This window comes from Trichomonas vaginalis, chromosome II (genome assembly GCF_026262505.1).
Source record: "Trichomonas vaginalis G3 chromosome II, whole genome shotgun sequence".
Taxonomy (NCBI): Eukaryota; Parabasalia; order Trichomonadida; family Trichomonadidae; genus Trichomonas; species Trichomonas vaginalis.
Window position 1 is genome coordinate 10,429,148 of NC_067204.1, and position 21,469 is coordinate 10,450,616.

Consider the following 21,469-nt stretch of genomic DNA (forward strand, 5'->3'; position numbering starts at 1 on the left):
AGGCATATTTCCATAAGCTCCCATGGAAAGCTGAAGATATTTAAACTTAGGGTTCTCAAAATTAACATAATAGTTGTCTTTCTTTCTAAATAGTGCCCAAATACTTTTAACATTAATAGGCGTATAAGCTGCTGTAAATGTTGCACTTGAACTATCTGTATTCTTTGAGAATGAACCGTCCATAGGAATCCAATCCATAACTTTAACAGGAAAACATAAAGCCTCGTTTGTATAATGTTCTACAAGTTCTGTATAAATGTTAGGATCTAAAGAGAATGACTTTGGATGAATGAAACATTCATTAAAATCCATCTTTGTTCGAAATAGTTGCTGGGTTACAGTTGTAATAGTAACTGTTCCACTAGCTTCTACTGCCTTCGTTATCATAGTGAATGGTTCATTCCATGGAACAAATTTATTTGTCGGTGGATTTGAATCTGAAGCAAATGCAACTTTAAGAGTTGGATTGAAAGCAATGATATCATTTACAGATATAGATGTGCATTGTAAGGCGTCGCTACTGAACTTTACTTTAAGCTGAATGTTTCCTGCAAAAGCTGGAATAAATCGAATAGCTTCTAATGGAAGGAATCTTCTAACAGGAATTCTTAAACGAAGCTTAAAATCAAATGATTTTCCTGCTGTAATTGGACCACTAACAATTTGTCCTGTTCTGCATGTTCCCGAATGACTCCATACATCTTCATGTCGAGTCTTTGAGAAAACATCTACTTTCTTTATTTGTTCGGTAGTTTGTGAGTTTGAAGTTATATATGCTTCTTCTCTTGCGTTGTCTTGAGAATATACGATACGACCATTTGCAAGGATTGATATCCAGCAACTGCATAGAAAGCGTCATCGAAACCAATCCAAAATCCTGGTGGGTTTGTTTTATTGGAACCTGAACCAATTTCTTTATCTACAATAAATTGACCTTCCATTTTATACGTAATGAATGTATTGTAAAGGTCCAACATATTTTCACCAGGAGGTGAGAGATTGAATGTTACCCATGTGTTATCTTTAGCAGTTCCAGGTTGTGATGGAATCTTTGCGTCAGACTATTTTCTATTAGTGTCACCAATTTGAACTGCATTGTCTATGATTATCGAAATATGAGCGAATCTGATGAATATGCTCTGCTGGAGTAAATTCGTTTAGCTGTTCGTTCTGCATGTATTTACTTCGGATAAAAATATCTATTTACTTCATTATTCTCACTCTTCTTCTTGCATTCGTGGGTGGAAGTTGTTTCTTGACATTTTCAATGAACTGTACATTCTCTTTTGTCTCAACTTCTTTCACTGGCGGGTCAGGGTTCTTTGACTCGGTTTGTTTTTCAATGAAATTCACGAACTTTGCAATAAGCTCTTGGTTCGTTATTGAAAGTACATCTGGCTTCTTTTCTTCTAGTTCTATTGACTTTCAGTTTGAATAGAAGGCTTAACATGGCTTCGTGACTTCACCTTGCCATACACCTTAATGTTGTCGCTTTCTGCATTCGCTAATGGAACCTTTCTTTTTCTTACGTATATTTTACCATCTTTACTCTGACTTACGTAATAGAAAGGATGTTGTATTCCTCTTGCGTCATTTAATATAATAGACTCTCGCTCTGATTTTGACAAGCTCATTTTACATCGGTAAAGTTTTAATTTTGTTTTTTATCTGCAGTCAAATGACTCAGACAAGCCCTACGGACAAGACCCAAGGGGTCATAGATGTTGAAGCATTGAAGAAAGAAATTCGTGAGCAAATTTTATCCGAACTGAAGGAACAAAAACAAGAACAAAAGCCAGAGAGACCAAAGAGAAAACTTAGTGAAAAACAACTTGCTGCATTAGCTGCTGAAGACAGAAGAACCCACGTTTGCTGCGAAAAAAGCTAGAGAAGAAGCTGAAGCAAAGAAAGAGTAAATGGTTTATTTTTATCCGAATTAAATGTATAGACAAATACCTTTATCTGTTGCGTTCAGTAGTGAAAACCCTGACGTCAAAATAAAGGGAACAGAGTAACGATTAAGTTTCCAACAGACTGGATTGTGAACATAAATGAGGAGAAGTACATTGCATAACATCTATGTATATAACACGTGCTTTCAGAAAGGTTGACTTTATACTTCAAGTCGAGATAGAAAATGACGAACAGTCTTTAAGCGCCCAAACATTCACATATACAAATACTTCAATGACAGTACGACGTTAGAAGACTGTATAATTACATTTTACGAAAATTTTCAAAAGAAGTTTAACATTGAAGTACAAACTTTACAGCCTTTACGTGATTTTCTTGCAGAACTGAAAGAAGAAGGAATTGTAGAAAGATTAATAGCTTTTCATTACGAGTTTGTAACAAATGAAGATGGAACACATGACTGTCAATTCATTGTATTCTCACCATTCAATGAAGTAGCTAAAAAGAAAAAAAATCCATTACGTATAAGATTTCAAATCTCTGAACCAAGTGATGATTTCAAGAATGTTTTCAATTATGATGCAATGCTTCCGAGGAAAAATGATTTTTCCGAAATTAGATTTCCAGGCATTTGGGATAGAAAGCAAGCTATATTATATTCAAACTTAAGTAAGGGAGTTGAAAATGAGTTCATTGGTCATACAAGAACTTCACCACTTCCTAACCCTAAATACTATAAATTAACTGGCTTCAATCGTGAGTTTTGGATAGACATGTTCTCCACTCATGACCATAACTGTCCAGTGTTCTTACCTCCAGACCATAAGGACTGTCTCTACATTGAAGCCACAACTCTTAAAACTCTACCATCGCAGTATTGTAATGACCACATGGGCTTCGCCCTTGCCGCTAGTTTTTATTTTTATCACGAATGACCTCATTGCTGACAAAAATAAATGACCTCAGAACTTCAACTTACGAATAAAGCTTGTTTTAGTCGTTATTGAGAAGTTAAACTTCTCTTCAAAGCAAGGTTGACATGACTTACATAAGTCAAATCCAATCTCTTGACCATCATGAAGTGCTTTGTAAGTTTCATTAAACTGAACTCAGAGTCTTTGTCATATGTTCCTTGCGGAACCATTAAACCTTTATCTTCATCATAGAAACACTGAACAGAGTCAGGAAACATTTCATTAGCAGTTAAGCAATAACATCTTGCTTCACACCTTTCATCTGCAGTGAAATGCAACTTCATTTAAATCATTCGTGAGTAAGTCTATGTAAGTCTTCTTTCCACAAAAATATTGACTTGTATGCTAAACTTTGTTTTCCAGGTGTGATTTCTGCAAAGTAGCTATGAAATTGACCAAGGTTTTACCAATGAGAACTCTTCCATAACGTTTCTCAAACTCTTCAGCTAAACGAGGGATATCTTCATTGTAGAGATGCATACTGTCCGTATCGCTATAAAGATGTCCATTCCTAAGTCCTCAGCAGTACAGAATACTTCGTTCATTATTCTCTTCGACATTGACAGAATATTAACACCAAGTGGACAGAAGTTAAAGTGTCTGCAAATGCTTTTCGTTAGCTTGAAAATAGTTTTATCTGAACCATCCAAACCTTCGAACTTCACTATATGGTTGTAGTTTCTGATGGCATATCTTTATAGCATCTTTGTCATTTACTATGGTTATTTTTGACTCAATAGGAGATAGAATAGTTTGCCATAAATACTGTTCAGAATGAGCTTTATATTTTCTTGCAAAGGATTTCTTCTTTCTTATACTTTAACCTTAACTCAAACAACTTCTTTACTTCATCTCTTATTCTAATATCTCTGTTTCCATCGTAATAGTATCCTTGAACACTTCACATTTGACACCTTGATATTTTATGAGGTCTTGTAATGTTATATGGTCAACATACATTAAACAGCAAGTGTTTGAACTTATGGGAACGTTAATTCTGGATTTAGTTCAGGGTCACAAACTATTAAAGGAAAGTGTCTATGTATTCCAATCTCTGTTATCTTAATGAGAACAAAGAAGCCAGACATAAACTTTTCACCAATGGGTTCCTTTTGGTCGTCATCGAATAAATGTCTCATGAGATACTCTGTGCTTAACATTTCTTTCTTCAATACTTTCGGTATACCTTCTAAAGTATAAAGTCTTGCTATAGCTGATGGATATAATGAAACAGCGTCGAAATCAGCAATGAGTTTCTTTTCGCTCTTTTGTTTAATGTTATCTGATAGCATACATCTTCCACCTTGAATACAGCGTGAAATAAATTCTCTTGGTTTATTTGAGAGGTCATATAAATTTCCATTCGGGAAGTACACTCTGTTCTCAAACAATTTGTTAGCAATAGAACAAATACTAACGTAGTCATAAACGTTTAAATCAAATTCTTTCAATATGTCATTGCGGAACTTAAAAAACCTTCTCTTAAAATTCTTACATCTTGTTTGCAATAAAATGTGCTATACTTTTCTAAGTCGAAGTGGTTCTCATCTATTCTGCAACCTTTAATGGAATCTATGTTTTTCATGAATGTATCTGCATCCCGGATAAACTTACATGCTTCAGAAATGACACCAGTTCTGTTGTCATTTGCTAACAAAGTACTGCTGTAGTAGTTGTAAGGAAATACTTCTTTCGGTCCTGTTTGTAAGTTAAACATAGCAGGAAATAGTTTAAGCTTCTTATTTATAACACTGTAAGAGTCTTTTATAATAATTGCCCTTCCTTTATATAAGCCATTATTTGCATTGTTCGTGAACCTTTAATGATGGGAGTTCCTTTCACTTCTGTCATGTGTCTTAAGATGAAGTTTATATCATAACTGAGGTTATGGAAATATATTAAACTCTTGTCAGGAAGTCGTTCCAAAAATTCTGTTGCACAGTTCTGACCCCAAATGCTTTCACTCACTGAACCATCTTCACTGTCATAACAGATGTTAAAAGCTTTATGAAAGCCATCGGTACTGCATTCAAAGTCAGCAAAGAAAACGTGCTCAGGAATGAACTTACATTTAGCTTTATTTACTTCTTTTGACTCGGCTTTCTTCTTCAGTTGTACACAATACTTTGGAGCATATGACAAGTCTTTAAATGGTGCAAGGTTCTGTTTATATAAGTCAGTCGTATATGTGAAAAGTTTCCATAAAAATAGGTTCGAAATATTTGCACTCCACAATGTTTTCATAACATCCCATAACGGTGTTGTTCTATCATAACGAACTACATATTTATCTTCTCTCTTTGTATAAATCTTCATCTGTTTCTCAATGTTCATTCCACCACACTCCTTCAAGATTTCTATATAGTGCGAATGAAATATGTTGTCATTGGTAATCTTTCATTTAGCATGTAGTGGTCTTCAACAAGAAGTAAGTCAATAGTTCTAACAGTTTCACATTCTTTTGGTATGTATCTCTTTATTTCATTATGTCTTGAGTCATTGAAATAACCAATGGTAACATTAAATGCTATACCTGTTGCGTCAGAAATTTCTTGTACTTTACTTTGAGGAAAGTCTCTAACACGAATGACTTCTCTCATGTGGTCAATAGTCTCTCCATCTACTCCAGCCTGAATGCAAGCATAAACGAAACAATTGTCTTCTGTCATAAGTGTTGCAGTTCTTTGTTCAATTCATTGAAGATTTGGTAGCGTTCAAGATTTATAGGTAATGTGCAAAGATACTTCCAGAACTGACCGCTTCTCTTCTTATAAAACTTCTTTTCACCATTATCTTTCCAAAAGCTTTCTATAAGTGCTGGGTTTCCTGTTTGCTTAAGAGCTTCCAAAATGGCTTTCTGGTCATTTGTCAGTGTGCTTTCATCTCTATATGGTCTCTTTTTTGGTTTGCCTTTCTTTACATCTGACATCGTTAAGCCTTCATATTCTGTTAAATCATACATCTTTATTTCGGTAAGATTCTTTATGTTTGTCAAGAAGAAGTCATAGTGCATTTCAACAATACCTGCAGCATTTGCTTCTATCTCTGATATAAAGTTCTCCTTCAAGAGCTGATGTAGTAATGTTCCAATATTATTGAGGTTTAACGTAGAACATTCATACTTTCCACCAAATTTATAACATACCATCCATCTTTGTTGGAGTTATAATTTTAAGAGTCTCATGAAAACCTTACCGAAATGTTTGTGTAAGTAGTCTCTGTTTGGTTCATCTAAAGCTTCGATGTTAAAGTCAATGAGTCTATTGCCTGACTTCACATTCTCTTCCTATTCTCTTCATCTTTCTTTAACCATCTCTCACCTTCTTTTGGTTTGTCGTCAATGGAACGAATGACATCGTTAGCTTTGCGAACTTGTTCTATAGCGCTCTTAAACATCTCTCTTCTCTGTTGTTTCAGTGTGTCGTCTCTTCTTCTTGTTTCACCAACGTTTGCATTTGTTATGTCAAACATTTCTCTTCTTACTTCATGAGGTACTGAACGTCTATGATATAAGTCAATAGCAACGTCATTTAAAGGAAATGCTCTTGCGTGGACTTCGTCCTCGCCGTGTTGCGGCTTTATGAACTCATGAATTCTATCATAACTTATTGCACCATTGTAGTCTTTAATGAAGTCAGCGAGTGCTTTTTTGTTTGTTGCGTAATGTTTTGCTACTTCTATGTTAGCTTCTGTTAGAAGTTGTTTTATTTCCGAGTGTTCTAACTTAGACAACTTCCGATACATCTTTAGTAGGAAATAAAAAAAAATATTTTTTTGAAAAAATTAGATTAGATTTTTTTTAAGTTATTTTTCAAAATAATTTAATATTTTTTATTTTAATGAAACACATGCAAGATTGCAAGTTCTTTTCATACATGCTCTCGCTACTGCCATCAAGAATGAGTTCAATAATGCTTCAAATGTTAATGTTATCTTTAATAAGAAGTTTGTGAAAGAATCTAAGTTCGGTCAGTATGTCAGACCATTAGCTATCGTCATTGACCGCAAACGTTATACTTCACAAGAGTTAACAGTAGTTTTGAAACAAAAGAGTTTCTTCGTGAATGTCAAAGATACTCATTATACTGTCATAAAGAACTCTAACATTGACTTCTTCAGTATTGCTTTAAATCTTTCCGAACAGAAAGAATATAAGAAGGGTGAAACATCTGTGAAATATTATCCTTCATCTCTGAAGACAATAACGAACAAAGATGTTATACAGAAATTCTTACCAAAGGTTGAAGAAGCTTCTATTGACATTGACGAAGGAAGTGAAATGGTTGAAGAAATAGACCCTGAAGCTATTTAAGCAAAAATATATTTTTGAATAACTGATGGTGTCACTACGTCACCATGTCACCAGGTTAATTAACTTCTTTTAAAAATGATGACAACATGACATTTTGGCAACACAGCAGGATTAATGCAAAAATGAATGTTATCGTTAATGTTATCGTTTATGTTATCGTTTATGTTATCGTTAATGTTATCGTTAATGTTATCGTTAATGCTTACAGTGTCGAACATAATTAACGTAGGATTCATGACTTCTTCGTAAATGAGTGTAAATATAGCACAAAAATATAGGGTGTCCAAAGGTGTGTTTAGCACAAACCTGAATACTGCGAATAGAAATAAACAAGTTACATATATATAAAGTTTATTTAAATATAATCACCATTGGATTCAATCACGCGTTCGCAGCGATCGATCCAGGCTTGAAAGACACGCTTTAAATCATCATGAGAAAATTGCTCAAATTGCTCTCTTACAAAATTTTCAAGATCATCTGGACTCGCGAATTCGCGTCCTTCAGCTCTCTTTTTTAGCGTGCCGAATAAATAAAAGTCAGAGGGTGCAATATCAGGTGAATAAATTGGGTTTGGAACAACTTTGACATTGTTTCCAACAAGTAATTCATTACCTTATGACTTTTGTGAACTCTTGAATTATCAAAATGAATTGCAAACTTTTGTTTTTGTTGTTTGGATTTCTCAAACTCATCAGAATTGATAATTTGAGTAAGAATATTGTCAATTAGATACTGAGCATTCATCGTATTAGGTTTTTTGAAGAATATCAATTGCGATGATGCCATTCACGCCCCAAAAAACCGACAACATCATCATTGGTGTCAATTTTTTCTTCGGGAATGTTTGCGGATTTTCATCCTTCGGGATCCACATGATTTTGGCTTCTGTTGCATATTGAAACCAAGACTCGTCCCCTGTTACTAAAAGCGAAACTTCTTGGATTGATACGCACCCAATATAGAGAGGAGCTCTTTCGAAGATTGGACTCTAGATTTTTTTTGAACTGAATTAAGGTTGTGCGGAACCCAACGTGTATACGCTAGTTTGTAGTTCAAATAATTGTGCAGATAATAACTGACTGTTGTACGTGGTATCTTTGTCATCTCCTCTATCCTTCTGAGTGATGCTCTTGGGTCTTCATCTAGCGCTTGAAGAATTGCTTTGATTTTTCGTTGATCCGGCGATTTTTTGTCAATTTTTATGATGGGCGCCTTTTTGTTCATGAAGTGATACATCCTAACATGATACGTTATAGTGGAATAGCTAGGAGCATCCATACCGAAGCATTTTACCAATGTCTCGTAGATTTTTTTACAGTCTTTGCATTTTTTTGCAAGAGCGAGGATGTTTTCTTTATGATTCATTAAAAAAATGAAAAAAATCCCGCCAAAATTTCCCGCGAAACCGCCTCTTGTCTCAAAATTCATTTTATATCCCGGCATGGCGCCAAAATACAACATACTCATCATATACATATATTCATATTTTTTATTATATATTTATAATCAGCATATATCTCCTTTAATAGTCTCATATAGAGCGCTGTGCTAAACGCACCTTTGGACACCCTATATATTTTAGGTGAAGAGGTGAGATCTCACCCGTTTTTTCACCTCTTTTTTCACCTCATTCTCTCTTCGTTAATGTTGTCGTGACTTCATCGTTAATGTTGTCGTGACTTCATCGTTAATGTTGTCGTGACTTCATTCTTCCTCTTTGAAGTTATCGAAATATTCTGTTATTTTTTCCTTCAGTAATGTTAAGTCTTCTTTGAATGTAAGTATTGTGCAACCTTTGATGTCATAGTGTGTTTGAGGAAGAGTATTTTTGACAATTTCCTTTATTTGCTCATTCGGTGTCATTGAAATCGGTAAGTTTTCACGATAGAACCAGTTTCTGTCAGATTTATATATTTTAGCTAAGTCATAAAAGCTCTTGTTGTTTCTTCTGACTAAATGCAACATAACCATATCTTTATCTTCTTCTTTCTCCAATTCTTCAGTATATATCATATACCTATAACTCTTTTCCTTTCCTTTTGGTACTGAACGCGGTATTCTTTTCTGTATGCTTTTGTCTTTGGATTCAATGACTTCATCTTTTGCTTTATATAGTTCATCTAACATCATGAAAATATAACAAGCATAACGAGGTGAAGCCCACATTGCTACAGCGTTTACTAAAAGTCTATGAACATAATAACCTTTCAAACAAGGAGCCAAATTCTTGCGATTTTCATACGGAATCTCTTCATTCTGCAAAGCAATTATATGAGGAAATTCTTCTAAAAGTTCTTTTGTCTGTTGGTTTTCAAACCAATGATATGCTTGCTTTGTAGAACGAAGAGCATTCATTATACTTTGCATTTGGTACATATCGTCTTTGACTGAACGAATGAGACGTAACTGTTTGTTATACTGTATGTACTCGTATTCTTCATTTATGGCTTCATGAACGATAGCAGTTGTTGTGTTCTCTGATGTTGACATTACTGTCTTTACATACAAGATAAAAATTTTTGTTAGGAAAAAATTAGCGTTATTTTCTGACTTTCACAAAAGACAAAAATAAACGCTTTACATGTATTTTTCAGCAACTTCGTCAAATAATTTTATAGCTTTATCTATCTCATCTACTTCAAACGTTTCTTTACCTTTTATGGGAGCACCATACATTTTCTCAAACTTTTCGAGTAGTTCTGTTTCTGCGGCTCTCATATCATTAACGAACACAACCTTGACTCTATTGACTGTACTGTCATATCTTTGAGTTATATTATATGTTCTTCCTATCTTATATCTCTTTGTATTGAAGTCCTTCGGTTTCTGAACGATGTAAAGTAAGCCTTCACTGCAACGTTCTGAGTCGAATGAACCATAAGTTATGAAGTTATATCCAACAACAGGGTCAATCCACAGAAGAATTATTGGTATAAGACTTTTGTCAATGAGATATGCTGTAGTTCCATAGAATCTTACCGATATCATGAGCTCAGGATTTCTTGTCAAAATTTTCTGAGTAGAAGCAATTCTAACCCAGTCCTTTGTTTTCTTTCCAGAAGGTGTTATAATGTCTGACAAAGAATATTTGTTGTATTTCTTACAGTATCTTACGTTTAAATCACCAATTCTAACCACTTTGGTGTCATTGTCAATCTTTCTTACTGTTTCAAACTCAATGTTTGACATTACTGTCTTTACATACAAGATAAAAAAATAAATAAAAATAAAACTAACTTTATTTTTATCTTTTATGAAAATTCATGAAATTTGGTCATTTTTCAGCAAAAATAATGTTTAGGTGAAGAGGTGAGATCTCACCTGTTTTCTCACCTGTTTTTTTTTCACAAGCGTTTTACATGAATTGTACGATGTATATTTGAAATCCTAAACAATTTCGTAGCTTCTATTTCTTCTTTTAGTACATCGAATGTTTTAATCATGCCGAAAGTCTCTTTATATTTCTTCTTGACGTCAGACAGAAGGAAATCTTCTGCTGTTGGATAGTTTTTATTAAGAAATGTCAACATATCCATTTTATCTTCTGCTGGCTTTTCTGCTTCTTTCTTTAAGTCTGCATAGTCGTTTCGCATTCTTTCTATCTCTTTGACTGAGTAGTTATATTTCCTCATTGCTGCTTTACATTTTGAACATTGCGGCATCGTTTTTGCGTTATACATTGAAATAAAACCAGCTAGAACAACTAAGGCGTCAATGGTTTTCTTTAACTCAAAAGCTGCTGGTTTTATCTGTTCATTCCATACTTTACCTCTTCTATCTTTATCTCTTATCTGCCATACACATTTTGCAACTAATGAAACAAAGTTATCGTATGTCTTAAATTCTTCGGATTTGTAAAGGTCAGAAATATTTTTATAAACCATGTCGCAATCTTTGTCCATAACTTTATGGTTGCAATGATATCCTAGAAACTCATAGTTTACCTTTCGTATGAACTTCTTTATTTCTACCGAGTCAGTTGCTTTGACTTCAATTTCGTCAAATTCGGGAATGGTTAGTTTTTGTTGCTGAATTTCAGGTAGTTTAGGTAAATGGTCGATGAGGTCCTGCATGTCATAAAGATATTCTTCATTTTCTTCATCCTGTGCGGTACAGTCTAAATTACTTGTTAACAGTTCTTGCTTATTTTGGATTTTTGTTTCGAAAGTAAATGAAGAAGGAATGAAGTTTTTCATTTCTACTAACATTGACGTAGGATTCATGACTAATGAGTTTGGTGCTGTTGTTGTGGACAGAGTCCTGCCGTTCGCGGCTTGAATTGCTGTTGTGCCGATTGTTGAAATCATATCTTTACATACAAAATAAAAAAAATAAATAAAAATAAAACTAACTTTATTTTTTCTATCTTAAGGAAATTCATGAAAATTCACGAGACCCAAAGGGTCTGAGCCGCTAAGCGGCGAGGGTGAGAAAACAGGTGAGAAAACGGGTGAGATCTCACCTCTTCACCTAAAATATATTTTTGGTGTAAATTTATGACAAAAATAAATGGTACCATTAATGATATCATGACTGTTCTCATTCATGTCTGATTTACATCTAATGAAAAAGTTTAGAAGAATTTTCTTATTCTTTCTGGCTTATTTTTGTCTTTCCAGTACTCCCGCTCTAATGGTCCCAGATGTGTTGACTTTGACTCTCTCAAGTTCTTAGATGGTATAACATCTTCAACGCCTCCTTCATATCTTACTTTATAAGTGTCATCGTTTATGTTATAGCCAAGTATTTCAATAACCACTCCTCGCTTTGCTTCGTCAATGGTTTCAGCAAGTTTGCCATTACTACTTTCAACTAATTTATGTCGAGGGTAAAACGCAATAGAGTCGTCAGCAGCTTTTATAAGATATCCATTACCTTGCGTAGAGTCTACGATATAATAGTTTCTACTTAACCTTAAACGTTTCTTTGTCAACGGTTTGTCGTCAAGAACTACACGAACTTTTGTACCAGGAATGAGGGTAAATTGTGTTGAATTTCTGATATTTTGTGTTTGGCTTCGTTTCTTTTGTATATACTTTTCTTCTTGTTGTTGTGTCATTGAATTTGGTGTATGTCCTGTTGTAGAATGTGTTGAGGAATTATATACTTCGAGAAAATGTTTCATTGTTTCTTCGGTAAAGTCTCGCTCTTGGTTTAAATCTCTGAGCGTTCTTATGAAGCGGTTTATGATGCCGAGTATGTTATGGTTATGGTCTTCAGTAGTGTAGTGAGTTATGTTATGCTTAATGAGAAAATCTGTGATTTCATTGCTGAGGTATGCACTGTCTTGGTCTGATGTTAAAGTACTTGGGCTATGTTCTGCTACAAACTTTTGTAAAACTCTTAAACTTCACGAGTTCCTTTATTTTTCATTGGATATGCATATGCTTTACGAGTGTTAACATTAATGAAGATGAGGAATGGTTTATGTCCTCCTTTTCTGCTTTGAATGAGAGTGTCAAATTGGTATGCGTCAGGAGCGTTGGAGTAAATTGGTAAAAAGTAGTCGTAAGGGTTTATTTTTGTTTGATGTACAACATTTTTGTCAAAGAACCTTTTCACTTCAGCTCTGTTAGTAAATCCCCAACTCTTTGCAGCTTCATTGAACTTCTTAAATGACCTCCATGGATGTTGTTCGAATACTTCTTTCAAGCTCATTTATGTAAAGTTAAAGATTTTATTCTAGGCTCAAGCGCGTTCATTGAACTCTATACCATGCGAATATAGTCATAAATGGTGGCATATAATCTTCACCCGAGCCTGTTGGATTTGTTGTGAAAGTGTGTGAATGATTTCCTGTGGTTCCACAGAAAATACCTGCGCTTGAATCTACTGGGTCACTTGAAATATCATATCTATGCATTCCCTGTCTATCCGAACCTGCTGCAAGATTTGTATAACCTCTTTTTGTTATTGAATGTGAATGATTACCTGTTGTGTTTGTAGTTCCTGTATGTGTGTGCGGTGGAAGGTTTGCTTCAGTAATTTTCTTTGAACCACCTGTTTCCTTTGAAGAGTTTGCACAATACAAAAACCTGTCGACTATTTGTTCCCATGCACCAAAACCTAAAACACTTGCCGGATTTGTTGAATTCATTGACGTATAAATAGAGCCTATAGGATATAATGTTTGAAGAATCTGAGTCTTTAATGTTTGAAGCTCTGTTTTGTCTGCTTTCTTATCATATAAATCTTGAGCAGTGAATTTAACATTATTTTCACTGCTCATGACATAAACATTTTTACATCTAATTTTTTTATTCGTTGTTATGTTTTCATTCGATGTTAAACCTTGTGGAAAGTTAGGAGGTTTATAATATAATGCATCCCCATCAGTTCCCTCAACCGTTCCTTCAATATTTTCTATAGCAACAGTTGAGAAGAAGTTATGTGTATGTTCTTTATCTGCTTTACTGTCTAACATTGCTGGTAGTTCATGTGTTTCAAAGTTTCTGACATGACCTTCGATATTCATACATTTGTTATTTAAGGAGTTTAGTGTATCTTTTACGCTTGTACTTGGATTCTCTAAAGGTGCACTTGAACCGAGAGTATAGTTCAATATTACATCGTCTGCTCTAACAGTAGTGAAGGATTCGTTTGTATGGTTCTTGTCAGCTTTACTGTCTAATGTAGCTTGAAGTTCATTTATATCGGAGATGTTGTGTTTATGAGATTTCAAAACTTTGTTCATTGCTTCGAGTTCAACTTTGTCAGCTTTACTTTTAATAGCATCTTCAAACGTTATTTTTGCCTTAACTCTCAATGTAAATCTTGGTTCAACTAATACACCGTTAACATTGAAAGTAGAGGCATAAATTTCACCGGTATAACCAAATGCTTCTGGTGCTTTAGCTACATCATACTGTACAGTACAGCTTATGTCATAACCTTTAGCACGAATGTATTTATATCTTCTTTCATTAACATTTTTTGTCTTCGCTTCATCACTTCGTGTTAAATATCCATGGTAGTCCGTTATAATCTGTTCGTCTGAAGTTATATAATGAACGTGGTTCTTGACTTTATCACTCAGAGCTAAAAGCTCATTTTTGTCTGCTTTTTCGGCTAATTTCTCATTAACATCATTCACTTCTAATTCAACTCTTCCGCCAGAACTCTTATTATCATTAATCTTTTTCATTAATTCGGTAATTACGTCATAAAGACTATATTCTGTTTTCGGTTTTGTAAATAATGAGTCAAAATTTCTTTTCATCATTACATCGCTGACATTAATGATATCACCAATTCCTTTTTCATTTATTCTCTTCATTAATTCTGCAATAATGACGAATATATAATCTGTTAATTTATTCTCTTCATCGAGGGTTATAGAATGTTTTGAAATTGAATCATTAACTCCTCTAAATAAATCAATAACTTCAGGATACACGTTTTTAATGTCTCGAATAACCCGACCAGTATCCTGTTGTTCATGTTCTTCGTTCCCGTCGTTATGGTTTTATATCTCTAACCATCATCAACGCAGCCATAACCGGAGGGTTTGTTGCTATCTGTTCGAAAATCTGACCGTTATGTATGGTATATCTAAATAATTTCTTTGTGTTTGTTAAAACATTTGAAACAAGTCTTTTAAAACCATCTACAAAATTTCCTGTTTCACCTAATGTTCTTGCAGCATTTACAAGCTCACCCATTCCCGCTTTTGACCCCAAAAACGTCCATATTGCATTTATTTCACTCTGTATAGTTGTCCATTCAGCGAAACTAACACCCGCATTCGCTAAGCTGAAAATGAAATTCAGTGGATCGAACTTAATTCCACCTTCTTTTTCAATTTCAACGAACTCACTAACATGAGATTTTAAGTATTCTTTCGTTAAAATTGTTTTCCCCGATGTTATGTCATTAACGAAACTATCACCGTCAAAAGTTAACGAATTCAATTTCGTCGTTGATGCTTTTATTTCATACACCGCTTTATCGATAGTTTTTGGCTCACCTTCTTTAGAAGCATATGAAACATTAATGAATGAATTATATGTATTCGTGAATGAATTAAAATCAATGATTTTCATTAATGACGCCTTTAATGATTCATTTACTGTCGAATCCCTTAAAGTAATTAATGAACTGTCATTTATGAAAGGTACACTGCAAACCGTCGAGTTTGGATCAAATGCTGTAGTTGGTGCAGGAATATTAATGATATAAGTCATTAAATCATTAAGTGACGTAAATAATGTTGTCGTTTTTGATTTAATTTCTTTAGCATCTGTTATATATGGTAATTTTATTTCTGTAGTTTCTGAATTAAAGATATTCGCTAAAATGTTTTGTAAACTGTTTTGAACAGCTGTGTAAACCGTTGAATCCGGAACTCTTACGATTTCACCGTCCTTAATAAAAGGCATTGCACATGGTGTAGTGCTTGGGTCAAATCTTTTTGGGTTATGATTCAACATATATTCTAATGCTTCATAAACAGACCTATATACGGTTGTATTATCTTTTTCAATAATTTCACCGTCCTTTATAAACGGCATAGTACATGGAGTTAAAATAGGGTCAAACTTTTCATAGTCCTTCCATGTTATGTATTTCTCAGTATTTCCATCAGTGATAACAATATATTTGTCAGTAAGTGTGAGAGAGTATTGACCAAAATATAAACGTTTAGCTCTGTCAGCTTCATACGCATATGCAGCTATACTCATATTTTAATGAGAATAAAATGTTGTTCTATTTGCAAAGTACAGACCCAAACGAATACGGGACAGTAAAGCTACAAACAAACTTAGGTCTACAGAATGAGGCGCTTGCATTCAGAATGGTTGACTTCAATACTATCGCTTCATTCGTTATAACAGATGAAACAGATTTCATGGAGTTTGAAATAGATGGAAAGAAGCACGAAATAAGATTTCACAATAATGTAGAATATAAGATGGAAACATTAGCTGGAGTGTTAAATGCTCTCATAAATACTACAATAAACAAGGATAACGAAGAAAACTTAATGAATGTTAAACTTATTGCAGGAGTTTTGAAGTTCAGTTATGCGAAGGAGTTTAAGATACCAAGAATGAGTCATAGAGTACAACTTCTTTTGGGTGCATACCATATGATATTTCCTTTGAAAAGTGTTGACAAAACGATTGAGATGAAATCTGTTCCATACGTATGTTATGGCAATTGTTTATACATTGAGTCTAAAATAGCTAATGTCACAGGTATTTCAGGAGTTAATAGTAAAGGTTCAGTAGAATATAAATCCTTCTGTTATGCAGTCAATTCAATGTTCATTCCAAACGTTCCTGTCATAGCAACTCATTTAGGTAAATGGGTTCGCATTAGTCCTCATAATTTGAAAGACATGCAATTCAGACTTGTTGACTTTCAAGGAGAGCCTGTAGAACTGAAGGCACCAGTGCGAATGACTGTTGAAGTTGACTTTTTAGAAAATATTAAATGCAACAGCTTACAAGAGAACTCAGAGCTAAAAATATAAAGTATGAATGTTATGTATTAGGTCATGAACTTTGGTTGTTGCTGTTTGATGAAACAAATGAATTAGTTATGTCAGTCAAGAGAACAGAAAAATATTGTGTTAGTGAAAACTGCACCAAGTCAATAAGATTAGGTTTGCATTATGAAGATGAGTTCGATACTGTTGAAGAAGTTTTGGATAGATATTACAAATTGCTTTAATTTACTAAAACATATTTCAAGCAAAGTTTATATTCTGTTGAAAGTTTTGTATACTCGTTCGAATATTTATACTTAAACTCAACTCCTGTAGTTCCTGGTGTTTCAATGATGCGGATGTTACCTATTTTCATGAATGGTGGCGTTTGACCACAGCATTCGATTTCAGGGTCGAGATAGTCAATGACACATTGTTTCCCTGTTATTCGTGAGATAACATTTTCAAGGTCCTCCTTTGTTAGAATTATTTGGTTCTTGCTTATAAGATTTACCAAAAGCTTCTTATCGTCTTTGAGTAAAATTGTTTGGTATAACTGAAGAAGGTAATGGTCTACGTTATCTGAAGGATTTGTTTGAACATTTGTGTAAGAGTTGTCGTTGGCTTCTCTTGAAAGAATTTGGTCCAGTGGTGGATACTCTAACTTAACATCTGATGTAGCGTTAGCGTTTGAAGCTGTGTTTAAATTCACCGACTTAAGTTCTGGTTCTTTTTCTTTCAAACACTCTGAACTATAGTTCTTTATGACAATATTGTTTGTCGTTCGTGAGTCAACATTTGATGTTGGTTCAATTGGAACATTAACGGCACCAGCTAAGATGGATTTGCTTCTCATTTCATATAGAATAAAAACCTTTTATATGTATGAAATGAACAATATACTCGACAAGGGTTTGAATGTAAAGCTAACGAATGAAAATATTGTTGAATTCACTGAGACAGGTGCTGTGTATAAAGATGTAGAACTACTGAACAAAAGAGCTAAGGGAAGAAGCAGGAACATGAACAATGGGTGGAAGCCTATAAAAATTTATGTCAATGATGGCTCAGGAGGTTCAAACATAAAGTATGCAGAAAGTTATAGAGTTTATGCTCTCAAAGGTGAAAAGCCTTCATTTAAGAACAGCTATTCTAACGCATATCCTCAAAAGCTAACGGATGGGGAAGTGGATGATATGAATGACAGCAAAAATATTAACAGAAATGGCGACAGAGATGCATGGAATTTGTTTACCATCAGTCAATTGAAGGTTAAACTTTAAAACAATGTTGGTCGTTCCCATGGAATATTTTTGACTTTAATGGTATTAGTCATGATATGAATCTCAAGGTATGAACGAGGAGAGATGAGAGACTTATATGCTTCCCAAATTTCTTCAAAAGGCAATGTTATACCTGACTGTTTCCAAATGAGTTCAATATCATAGCGTGAGAAACCTTGAAAGATAACGAAGTCAGTTATGAGACGTTTTATGTTTAAAGCTAAAAACCTCCATGTTTGCATAAGTATTACTACAGTTAAGTGGTAATGTCTGACTTTAGTAATGATGTTAGCTAATGGTGAGTCTGGTTTTGACACTAAACCTTTTCCGGCGAAGTCGTCACAAACGAGCAGAGTGTTTGAAGGATATTTTTTGAAGGGGTATTTTGAAAGTTTTGATAGAATGTAGTTTGTAAGTTGTTTCATATCGTAAACTCCTGAGTATTGACGTAAGTGGTGTTTGTCAATAATTCTTTCCATCTCCTCAGAAGTCTTTTGCATTCCTGACTGTATGAACTCTACGATGGCATAATATTTTCTCTTACGTCGAATGTACCGTTGAAGAAATTCAATGAGTTCACTGTCTGGAACTTTAACGACAGAGGCTTGAACTTTTGACATAAATGTTTTCGCTGTTGAGTCCATAGAGTCTGAAGTTGCTGATATAATGATTTGGTCATAATATGAGTCATTTCCTAAACGTTCTGTTATGAGTATATGACGAATGAGGTTAAATGTCTTTCCTGACCCATCTTTCCACAATAGAAATAACACCATTTGAACAGAACTCATAATCTTTGCTGAAAGGAAGAATAAGAGAAGAGTTAAGTTTGTCTGTAGTTTCATTCATGTCTTCATCTACGTCGTGTATTAAATGCTTCATTTTATCTCCATTAAAAATGCAAGTCAGAAATATTCAGAACATAGCACCGAGTCTAACTGACAAGAGTATAAAGATATACTATGAACACGTTATGATGAAACCAACCAAAATTCAAGAAAGTCAGTATACTTATGAATATCCAAGACACTGGGTAGAGTATGTAGGAGGTGAGAAAGCTATTGAAATAAGACAGTTAGAAGTATTCCAGCAGGAAGAACAATATTATTGAAGAACTTTAATGTTTTGAGATATAATGATGAAACAAAGAAGCAAGATAGTTTCCCTGTTGCTGTGTATGTGAACTAGACACAGGAGATGACATGAAAGTTTTTAACACAAAGCTTCAAACGGTATTGAAGAACAACTTATAGCAGAAGGACATCCATTACCTTCAGAAGTTACCATAGCATATAATTTTGAAACAAACTCAATAGATTTTAAAGTCGTCTCTGCAAAGAAGTCAGGTTTTACATTTAATGAAGCAGATGTATATTCGAATGAAAACTTCAAAGCTATTGCATGGTTAGATAATGACGATTGCTTTAAGAAAATATTTAAATACAGTGACTCAACGATGTCAATAGATGACCTTCGTGGAATGTTACCATCGACGTTTACAGTAGAAGGTTCAGCAGGATTGCTTACAAGATTGTCAATTGGTGGTATTTGGTCTCGTGAGAACATTGTTATAAAATCCAGTATAAGTGAATTTGCTGAAGAATCTATATTATGTCTTTCAAACTACATGTATTCGCCGCCGAAGCATTATAGTATAACAAACTTTGTCAGTAAGTTTAACATAAGACTTGTCGAACCTTCTTCAATGAAAGATGTTGTGCTACCTAAAGATGGAAAGGATGGACTCATTATTGAATGATTTTAATAGCATATTAAATGAGCTTGTTCTTGAAGGTCATTCATGATGAAATAACTGTTGTAGAAGATGTTAGCAATTGTTCAGACATTTTGAAGCGTATAGATGAGATAAGAAAGAAGTTAGATAGACCGCAAAGCGGTGAGGGCGAAGCCCGTGAGAACGCTTATGTTTCATTGACTTTCTCCAGTAACGAGAACTTTTATGAGATAATATTGAAGAGAGATGATTTTAATATGGGTAAATGGTAGCTTGGGCAGCTTTAGGCGCAATGGGAACAAAAGCATTAGCATTTGGAGCAAAAGCACTTGGAGCTTATGACGCAGTAAATAAAATGAGTGGAGGAAGGGTTTCAAGACATTAGATGCAAATAAAGGAAAGATTGGAGGCTGGGTTGCAAAGAAGTTAAGATTAAATAAAATAGGGCTCATAAATAAAGCATCCAATTTGGTTGCGACTGAGTCAGAAAATGCTTTAGGAAAGGACGATGAGTTTGCAAAACACGCAAAAGACTTTAATGACCAGATGAAAGGTGAAACAATGCATTTAAATAGAGTCGATGGAACTAAAGAAAATGTTTCTTCTCCACCAGTAGTTCTTCCGTATGGTCCCTATGGAATGTATGGAAACCCTTATGAACGACCATTTGACCCATTGACTGGTGGAAGTAACTGGTATCATTACGGCCGAAGAAGAAAGACAGTCAAGTTGGAGACAGACGTGAAGAAAGCAACTAAAAAGAAACCAAGGAAGAGAGTTATAAAGCAATGAATTCAACAGGGTGAAAAAACAGGTGAAAAAAGAGGTGAGATCTCACCACTTCACCTAAATTTATTTTTGTGCTATGTTTTCATACGTGTGAGGGTGGTGATATCATTAATTTTAAGTTTATTTTTTATTTTATTTTTTATTTTAATTTTATATAAATGACGAAAACTATTGAGATAACAAACTACAACGGTCATGAGTTCAAGAATTTGTTCTTCGTTCCTCGTGAAAATACATTCTATCAGATACGAGGGAGAAAGGGTAAAGTTAGTTTGAGCGTTTATGACTACAAACATAATGGGAGATATATACAAGCATATGATACAAACGGTAAGCGTGTTTCATTAGCTTTGTCAAAACTTACTAACATTTATTTTGACAGTGACTTTGACTCTGACGATTGGAGTGACAGCAGCGATACTGAAGAATATGAACTATTGTGTGAAGCACAGCAATGGGAAGCGCTGCAATACTTTTGTAAATGAGAACGTTTATTTTTTCATTAGTGAAGTCGTTAGCGAAAATGTTAGTGAGGTGAAGTGGTTGGCGGCTTTGTAAATATTTAAGGTTAAGTTAGTGTTGTCGTTTGTGTCGTAAAATATACGTTAGCGGTTTTGTAAAGTGTCAAATTCACATATAATGGGTAAGGAGGCGCGCAATGCCTCCGTACCCTTGATATGTTTACTAACTAACATTAACGTAAACACAAACGATAAAATATATTTCCGGGCTAGTTGTCAAAATGTCATGTTGTCATCATTTTTAAAAGAAGTTAATTAACCAGGTGACACATGGTGACGTGGTGACACTGAAAACATTTATGAAAACATCACTTGGTTCAGAGATTTGAAATCTTATACGTAATGGATTTTCTTTCTTTTTAAATAAATGACGAAAACTATTGAGATAACAAACTACAACGGTCATGAGTTCAAGAATTTGTTCTTCGTTCCTCGTGAAAATACATTCTATCAGATACGAGGGAGAAAGGGTAAAGTTAGTTTGAGCGTTTATGACTACAAACATAAT

At 34.3% G+C, this 21,469-nt stretch overlaps 6 protein-coding genes and 7 pseudogenes across 13 annotated transcripts, besides 3 other annotated features; 5 read left to right on the top strand and 8 right to left on the bottom strand.

The window, feature by feature from the left end:
- Positions 1-21,130: part of a mobile genetic element that runs on past the window's edge.
- TVAGG3_0520380 lies at positions 1,679-1,916 on the top strand (annotated as a pseudogene). Its single transcript has one exon. A coding segment is annotated over exon 1 (238 nt).
- Positions 3,285-4,473, bottom strand: TVAGG3_0520390 (annotated as a pseudogene). The gene has a single exon. A coding segment is annotated over exon 1 (1,189 nt).
- TVAGG3_0520400 lies at positions 6,728-7,200 on the top strand (annotated as a pseudogene). Its single transcript has one exon. A coding segment is annotated over exon 1 (473 nt).
- Positions 7,476-8,775: a mobile genetic element.
- On the bottom strand, positions 7,556-8,679 carry TVAGG3_0520420 (annotated as a pseudogene). Its single transcript has one exon. A coding segment is annotated over exon 1 (1,124 nt).
- On the bottom strand, positions 8,908-9,693 carry TVAGG3_0520430 (KilA, N-terminal/APSES-type HTH, DNA-binding family; the record flags this gene model as incomplete). The annotated part of the gene is made up of 1 exon (XM_051237202.1): positions 8,908-9,693. One exon carries the CDS (start codon positions 9,691-9,693, stop codon positions 8,908-8,910), a length of 786 nt encoding a protein of 261 aa, XP_051095026.1.
- On the bottom strand, positions 10,597-11,510 carry TVAGG3_0520440 (organellar and viral DNA polymerase type B; the record flags this gene model as incomplete). The annotated part of the gene is made up of 1 exon (XM_051237203.1): positions 10,597-11,510. A coding segment is annotated over one exon (914 nt), but the record flags the coding sequence as incomplete, so codon positions are not given.
- TVAGG3_0520450 (keratin-associated protein family) lies at positions 12,902-14,347 on the bottom strand (the record flags this gene model as incomplete). Its single annotated transcript, XM_051237204.1, has 1 exon — positions 12,902-14,347. The coding sequence occupies one exon, from the start codon at positions 14,345-14,347 to the stop codon at positions 12,902-12,904; it is 1,446 nt and encodes a 481-aa protein (XP_051095028.1).
- Positions 14,889-15,884, bottom strand: TVAGG3_0520460 (organellar and viral DNA polymerase type B; the record flags this gene model as incomplete). The annotated part of the gene is made up of 1 exon (XM_051237205.1): positions 14,889-15,884. A coding segment is annotated over one exon (996 nt), but the record flags the coding sequence as incomplete, so codon positions are not given.
- Positions 15,902-16,678, top strand: TVAGG3_0520470 (uncharacterized protein; the record flags this gene model as incomplete). Its single annotated transcript, XM_051237206.1, has 1 exon — positions 15,902-16,678. The coding sequence occupies one exon, from the start codon at positions 15,902-15,904 to the stop codon at positions 16,676-16,678; it is 777 nt and encodes a 258-aa protein (XP_051095030.1).
- TVAGG3_0520480 (uncharacterized protein) lies at positions 16,875-17,489 on the bottom strand (the record flags this gene model as incomplete). The annotated part of the gene is made up of 1 exon (XM_051237207.1): positions 16,875-17,489. One exon carries the CDS (start codon positions 17,487-17,489, stop codon positions 16,875-16,877), a length of 615 nt encoding a protein of 204 aa, XP_051095031.1.
- On the bottom strand, positions 18,145-18,765 carry TVAGG3_0520490 (annotated as a pseudogene). The gene has a single exon. A coding segment is annotated over exon 1 (621 nt).
- On the top strand, positions 18,815-19,692 carry TVAGG3_0520500 (annotated as a pseudogene). Its single transcript has one exon. A coding segment is annotated over exon 1 (878 nt).
- On the top strand, positions 19,917-20,443 carry TVAGG3_0520510 (annotated as a pseudogene). Its single transcript has one exon. A coding segment is annotated over exon 1 (527 nt).
- A 117-nt stretch (positions 21,131-21,247) lies between the features above and the next one.
- Positions 21,248-21,469: part of a mobile genetic element that runs on past the window's edge.